This window comes from Phyllobates terribilis, unplaced genomic scaffold (assembly GCF_046119375.1).
Source record: "Phyllobates terribilis strain yellow unplaced genomic scaffold, ASM4611937v1 Scaffold_7__3_contigs__length_470593459, whole genome shotgun sequence".
Classification (NCBI taxonomy): domain Eukaryota; kingdom Metazoa; phylum Chordata; class Amphibia; order Anura; family Dendrobatidae; genus Phyllobates; species Phyllobates terribilis.
In genome coordinates this window covers 275,884,314-275,891,865 of record NW_027362767.1, presented here as the reverse complement: position 1 = coordinate 275,891,865, position 7,552 = coordinate 275,884,314, and the positions used below count along the sequence as shown (strand labels likewise).

The following is a 7,552-nucleotide window of genomic DNA, read 5'->3' as shown; positions in this document are numbered from 1 at the left end:
AGTGCGGATGTGGCAATTGCACCCTGAAAGTACAGAAGCCTCCGGTTTCTAGTTGAACTTTGTAATTCTCACTGATTAGGGGCCGGTCCCCTTCTGCGGCTCAATCCCTCCACCGCCTGGCAGATTCGGGCGTACGGGTGGCCTCCAGCACTGCCCGTACCCCTGGGATCCCTTTCACGTTCCTGGAGCCTTCCTCCTGCTCCTCTCTCTCTCTTCAGTTTTGGGCCTCTCTGGCTAGGCCCTCCTCCTCCTGAGCAGAGCTCATACAGAGCTCCTGCTCCCAACTCTTTCTCTCACTGAAGACCCTTCTAGATTGTTCCACCCTCTTTTTATATCACTTCTTACTGAGCTCCCCTGAACTTCTTCCTCCACCCACACCCACTACATGGTTCCCCCTACTTTGGTTCCCCCCACTCCAGCCAGGGACTGGACTCAGCAGGGAAGCGACGCATCTTGCCCCTCCTGCTGGTCTGGAGTAGTGTAGTGTTGGATGCAGGTGTTAGGGTCCCGGGCAGCACTCTATCCTTACCTGAGAGTGAGATACCACACCTCTGGGTGCGATGCAGTACCTCTGTGGTGACTGAACCCTCAGGGGCGCCACATAGCCAATCCTGACAGTGTATAATATACTCACTGTCAGGATTCAGCTCTATTTGCTGGTTCCATCAGTCATCTCATGTCCACTTCACTCAAATGCGATTTTCATACTTATGGTCACGTGACAACCAGCCTGTCTTCCTGCTTCTCTCAGAGAGAATTAGGAAGAGCAGCTCGTCGCCATGTGACTAAGGCCACGGCCCCACTATCAGTATTTGGTCAGTATTCGGTCAGTATTTTTTCTCAGAAGTGGGAGCCAAAACCAGGTGAGGATCAATCAGAGAAAAGGTATAATAGAAACAAGTCACCAATTCTGCATTTATCACCTACTCCTGGTTTTTGGCTCCCACTCCTGAGAAAAATACCGAATACTGAGGGGGCGTGGCCTTAGTGTGCAAATTGCATATGTCCTGGGGAAGGAGCGGGGTGGTGGGAGGAGGAAGGGGAGGCACCAAACTGAGTTCTTGCCCCCGGGTGCTAGAAGACCTATATACACCTCTGCCACCAGGAATCTGTTTCAGAGACAGTGAGGGCATCAGTGTCTGCTCCAGAGACGGTGAGGGCACCAGGAATCTGCTCTAGAGACAGTGAGGGCATCAGTGTCTGCTCCAAAGACAGTGAGGGCACCAGGAATCTGCTCTAAAGACAGTGAGGGCATTAGTGTCTGCTCCAGAGATGGTGAGGGCACCTGGATTCTGCTTCAGAGACGGTGAGGGCATCAGTGTCTGCTTCAGAGACCGTGAGGGCATCAGTGTCTGCTCCAGAGATGGCGAGGGCACCAGGATTCTGCTTCAGAGACGGTGAGGGCACCAGGATTCTGCTCTAGAGACAGTGAGGGCATCAGTGTCTGCTCCAGAGACTGTGAGGGCAACAGGAATCTGCTCTAGAGACAGTGAGGGCATCAGTGTCTGCTCCAAAGACAGTGAGGGCACCAGGAATCTGCTCTAAAGACCGTGAGGGCATCAGTGTCTGCTCCAGAGATGGCGAGGGCACCAGGATTCTGCTTCAGAGACGGTGAGGGCACCAGGATTCTGCTCTAGAGACAGTGAGGGCATCAGTGTCTGCTCCAAAGACAGTGAGGGCACCAGGAATCTGCTCTAAAGACAGTGAGGGCATCAGTGTCTGCTCCAGAGACGGTTGTGGCGCCCCTGAGGGTTCAGTCGCCACAGGGGTACTGCACCTCAGCTTGAGGTGTGGTATCTCCTCTTCCGGGTAAGGATGGAGCATCTCTCAGGACCCTACTTCACCACTCAACACTACACCACTCATGTCCTGTAGGGGGCCTAAATCCACCAGGGTGCTGCCCCGGCCGGGATATAGGAGATGGGGGGAACCAAAGATAGGGGGAACCATGTAGTGGGTGAGGGTGGAGGACACACTTTTAGGATACACTTACTGATTCATATTTAATCTACGGCCATCTTAGGTTCAAGGTCTCTGATTGTGGTCACCCACCAGAGTTCAGTAATAGGCCTCTTCCGATTGAAGATACACGATCATCGTTCTCTGGCCTTGAGGCGAGGAGCGGGTCAGAGTTAACCACTGTCTCTACCCGGTCAAGGCCCTGACCTAAGAAGGCCTTGGAGGGGAGCAGAGGAGATAGGCTCCACAGGCAAAAGGATCCCAGAGGGATACGGACGGAGCGGCACACGCCACCTGTATTTCTTACTCTGGCCTAGTCAGAGGGACTCCTGCTGCAAGAGGGGTGACCGGCCCCCGATATCTGACTTTGTTACTTCACGTCTCAGTCAGAAAAGCCCGGAGGCTTAGTGGATCCCAGGAGGGATACGGACGAAGCGGCATACGCCACCTGTACCTCTCTACCTGCGTTTATCCATTGGGACCCGGCCTTACACCTAGTTCTAACCACACAAACAGTCAGGAGAAGACTTAGTGGGAGAACTCACCAAGGAGAGGAACACACACACCAGAGGGGTCTCGACAGGTGCTCCTGATCTTCTTGGAAAGTGCTGGACCCCCTTCCCGGTGGCCGCAGTATGCTGCGAGGAGCAGAGGGAAGCTTTGCGGCTAAAGTTCATCTGAATGTGAGTAAAAAACCCTGGATGACTTCACACCCCGCTTCAGCCTGTTATTTCCTGCGTGGCACTGCACCCACCATTCCTCATCACACTGCCCTGAGGCCTGCTCCGCCTGCGGGGAGCCGTCCCATCTAAGCTGCCCGTAACAACGGCCTCAGTGGACTGAAGCAGCGCTGGTGTCTATCACCGGAAACCGTAGGTGGCGTAGTCGGAAAATACCACTCAACCCTGAAAGCCCATTAAATCTTTTATGTGACCGCCCTGGGTACGGACCGGGTCTGGGCCACGACTGCAACCCTGAGACACCTACACTGACCCGGCTCCGAGTAACCCCATTTCCCAGGGAAGGCTGTGAGCGTCACACGGTGACGGCATCAGTGTCTGTTCCAGAGATGGTGAGGGCACCAGGATTCTGCTCCAGAGACGGTGAGGACATCAGTGTCTGCTCCAGAGACGGTGAGGACATCAGTGTCTGTTCCAGAGACGGTAAGGGCACCAGGATTCTGCTTCAGAGACGGTGAGGGCACCAGGATTCTGCTCTAGAGACAGTGAGGGCATCAGTGTCTGCTCCAGAGACTGTGAGGGCAACAGGAATCTGCTCTAGAGACAGTGAGGGCATCAGTGTCTGCTCCAGAGACAGTGAGGGCACCAGTAACCTGCTCTAAAGACAGTGAGGGCATCGGTGTCTGCTCCAGAGATGGTGAGGGCACCAGGATTCTGCTCTAGAGACAGTGAGGGCATCAGTGTCTGCTCCAGAGACTGTGAGGGCAACAGGAATCTGCTTCAGAGACAGTGAGGGCATCAGTGTCTGCTCCAAAGACAGTGAGGGCGCCAGGAATCTGCTCTAAAGACAGTGAGGGCATCAGTGTCTGCTCCAGAGATGGTGAGGGCACCAGGATTCTGCTTCAGAGATGGTGAGGGCATCAGTGTCTGTTCCAGAGACGGTGAAGGCATCAGGAATCTGCTCCAGAGACGGTGAGGGCATCAGTGTCTGTTCCAGAGATGGTGAAGGCATCAGTGTCTGCTCCAGAGACGGTGAGGGCATCAGTGTCTGTTCCAGAGATGGTGAAGGCATCAGTGTCTGCTCCAGAGACGGTGAGCGCACCAGGATTCTGCTCCAGAGACGGTGAGGGCACCAGGATTCTGCTTCAGAGACGGTGAGGGCACCAGTGTCTGCTCCAGAGATGGTGAGGGCACCAGGATTCTGCTTCAGAGACGGTGAGGGCATCAGTGTCTGCTCCAGAGACGGTGAGGGCACCAGGATTCTGCTTCAGAGACGGTGAGGGCATCAGTGTCTGTTCCAGGGACGGCGAAGGCATCAAGAATCTGCTCCAGAGACGGTGAGGGCATCAGTGTCTGTTCCAGAGATGGTGAAGGCATCAGTGTCTGCTCCAGAGATGGTGAGGGCATCAGTGTCTGTTCCAGAGATGATGAAGGCATCAGTGTCTGCTCCAGAGATGGTGAAGGCACCAGGATTCTGCTTCAGAGACGGTGAGGGCATCAGTGTCTGCTCCAGAGATGGCGAGGGCACCAGGATTCTGCTTCAGAGACGGTGAGGGCATCAGTGTCTGTTCCAGAGATGGTGAAGGCATCAGGAATCTGCTCCAGAGACGGTGAGGGCATCAGTGTCTGTTCCAGAGACGGTGAAGGCATCAGGAATCTGCTCCAGAGACGGTGAGGGCATCAGTGTCTGTTCCAGAGATGGTGAAGGCACCAGGATTCTGCTTCAGAGACGGTGAGGGTATCAGTGTCTGCTCCAGAGATGGTGAGGGCACCAGGATTCTGCTTCAGAGATGGTGAGGGCATCAGTGTCTGTTCCAGAGACAGTGAAGGCATCAAGAATCTGCTCCAGAGACGGAGAGGGCATCAGTGTCTGTTTCAGAGATGGTGAAGGCATCAGTGTCTGCTCCAGAGACGGTGAGGGCATCAGTGTCTGTTCCAGAGATGGTGAAGGCATCAGTGTCTGCTCCAGAGACGGTGAGGGCACCAGGATTCTGCTTCAGAGACGGTGAGGGCATCAGTGTCTGTTCCAGAGATGATGAGGGCACCAGGATTCTGCTTCAGAGACGGTGAGGGCATCAGTGTTTTCTCCAGAGATGGTGAGGGCACCAGGATTCTGCTTCAGTGACGGTGAGGGCATCAGTGTCTGTTCCAGAGACGGTGAAGGCATCAAGAATCTGCTCCAGAGACGGTGAGGGCATCAGTGTCTGTTCCAGAGATGGTGAAGGCATCAGTGTCTGCTCCAGAGACGGTGAGGGCATCAGTGTCTGTTCCAGAGATGGTGAAGGCATCAGTGTCTGCTCCAGAGATGGTGAGGGCACCAGGATTCTGCTTCAGAGACGGTGAGGGCATCAGTGTCTGTTCCAGAGACGGTGAAGGCATCAAGAATCTGCTCCAGAGACGGTGAGGGCATCAGTGTCTGTTCCAGAGATGGTGAGGGCACCAGGATTCTGCTTCAGAGACGGTGAGGGCATCAGTGTCTGCTTCAGAGATGGTGAGGGCACCAGGATTCTGCTTCAGAGACGGTGAGGGCATCAGTGTCTGCTCCAGAGATGGCGAGGGCACCAAGATTCTGCTTCAGAGATGGTGATGGCATCAGTGTCTGTTCCAGAGACGGTGAAGGCATCAAGAATCTGCTCCAGAGACGGTGAGGGCATCAGTGTCTGTTCCAGAGATGGTGAGGGCACCAAGATTCTGCTTCAGAGATGGTGATGGCATCAGTGTCTGTTCCAGAGACGGTGAAGGCATCAAGAATCTGCTCCAGAGACGGTGAGGGCATCAGTGTCTGATCCAGAGATGGTGAGGGCACCAGGATTCTGCTTCAGAGACGGTGAGGGCATCAGTGTCTGCTTCAGAGATGGTGAGGGCACCAGGATTCTGCTTCAGAGACGGTGAGGGCATCAGTGTCTGTTCCAGAGACGGTGAAGGCATCAGGAATCTGCTCCAGAGACGGTGAGGGTATCAGTGTCTGTTCCAGAGATGGTGAAGGCATTAGGAATCTGCTCCAGAGATGGTGAGGGCATCAGTGTCTGTTCCAGAGACGGTGAAGGCATCAGGAATCTGCTCCAGAGACTATGAGGGCATCAGTGTCTGTTCCAGAGACGGTGAGAGCTCTAGGAATCTGCTCCGGCGCAGCGTCACCTCGGTGGTATTATTTTTGTTAATAGGTCTCATATCTACAAAATCATTTGCTGTATCTAATCTTATCATGTGTGATACAGTCTCCTGCGTTTTGTTTCTAATCGTATCATGTATGATAGTCTGCTGAGCCGTGTATCTAATCCTGTAATGTCGCACAGTGGGATGATACAAGTGAGCTGCAGTGTACAGACCGGTATGTCCATCTCCGCACCCTTCATAATCCCTGTCTAGGAGGATTTTACTGAGAATACCGGCAGGCTCACTCCTCAGTCATTGTATTATTTGTATGAGCCCTGTATAAACTCCAAATACCTGAGTGAGGCGCTGAGCCTCCCCCTCCCACAGGGCCGGTGCTGCTGCGAGGCTGCTCATCTGCCCCTGCCAGTCCAGTCCCCTCCACTCACTACTCAGCTCCCATGAAATCAGCTGCCATGCAGGACCACAAACGTGAGTACAGCGGGGCCACTAACTTTCTACAGTCGTGTCCCAGTCATACGTCTATACACCTGTCTGGCTATAGCCGTATCTCGGTCATGCATGTATACGCCTGTCTGTCTGCAGCCGTGTCCCGGTCACATGGGTATATGTCCGTCTGTCTATAGCCAGGACACACATGTATACCCGTGTCTGTCTGTAGCCGTGTCCCGGTCACATGGGCATATGTCTGTCTGTCTATAGCCAGGACACACATGTATACCCGTGTCTGTCTGTAGTCGTGTCCCGGTCACGCGTGTATATGCTGGTCCATCTGTAGCCGTGTCCTAGTCGCACCTGTATACGTCTGTCCGTCTGTAGCCATGTCCCAGTCATGTGTATATACCTGTCTGTAGACGTGTCTCGGTTGCACGTGTATACGTCTGTCCGTCTGTGGTGTGGCCGTGTCCCGATCATATGTGCATATGCCTGTCTGTCTGTAGCCATTTCCCTGGTCAAATTGGTATACGTTTGTCTGTCTGTCGATGTGTCTCGGTCACACTTTTAAATCTGTCCATCTGTAGCCGTGTCTTGATCAACCATGTATATGTTTGACTGTTGTTGTGTCCCAGTCACATGTGTATACTCCTATCTGTAGACTTGTACGCATCACACGTATATACGCCTGTTTGTCTGTAGCCATATCCTAATTTAATGTGTATACGCCTGTCAGTAATCGTGTCCCCATCACACGTGTATATACCTAGCTGTCTGTCATGGTCACAAGTGTATATGGCCTTGTTCTAGTCGGACGTGTATGCATCTCTCTGAAGCCGTGTCCCCTTCAAATGTGAATATGACGAGCCCCCTGGGCCGTGGGGTACTCGGTGCTGGGCCGGTGGATGCTGGGGGTGATGTCACAGTGGCGGTGACCCGGTCCGTGACCCAGGGCGGTCAATAAAAAGGGGGGTTTATTTACAGGGGATTATAGTTTATAAAGAGTTCGTGACGCCACCTGTGGTATGTGGCTAGGGGAGCCGCCGCTGCAGAGCAGGTCCTCTGAAGCTGATGTTACTGCAGCAGGCATGTAACTGCCCTCGTCGTCCTGTGTTTACTCAGGGAGGGGTTCAGTCTACCCCCAGGTAGCTCCGGAGTACTTAGCAGGACCCCCTTACGTGTCCTCTCTCTGGCCTTTTCCCTGCACCTCACACCTAGTTTCTCCAATCTGGTACCTGCGGGCCTTGGCTGGCGACGTCTGTCCGTCCCCTGGGTTCTATGTGGCTACCTTCTCGGTGAGACTGGAGTGGACTTGTGGCTACAGGACTTAAAGTACTGCAGCCTCCGGTTTCTAGTTGGGCATA

General features: G+C 53.9%; 1 protein-coding gene across 3 annotated transcripts in view; it reads left to right on the top strand.

The window, feature by feature from the left end:
• The first annotated feature begins 5,999 nt into the window (after window positions 1-5,999).
• Window positions 6,000-7,552, top strand: part of LOC141153169 (histo-blood group ABO system transferase 1-like) — a 114,254-nt gene continuing 112,701 nt past the window's right edge. For all 3 annotated transcript variants that reach the window (XM_073637867.1, XM_073637869.1, XM_073637866.1), the window contains exon 1: window positions 6,000-6,224. In XM_073637867.1, coding sequence (XP_073493968.1) covers window positions 6,194-6,224 — 31 coding nt within the window. In that variant the 5' untranslated portion in view covers window positions 6,000-6,193. The remainder of the gene's footprint in view (window positions 6,225-7,552) is intronic.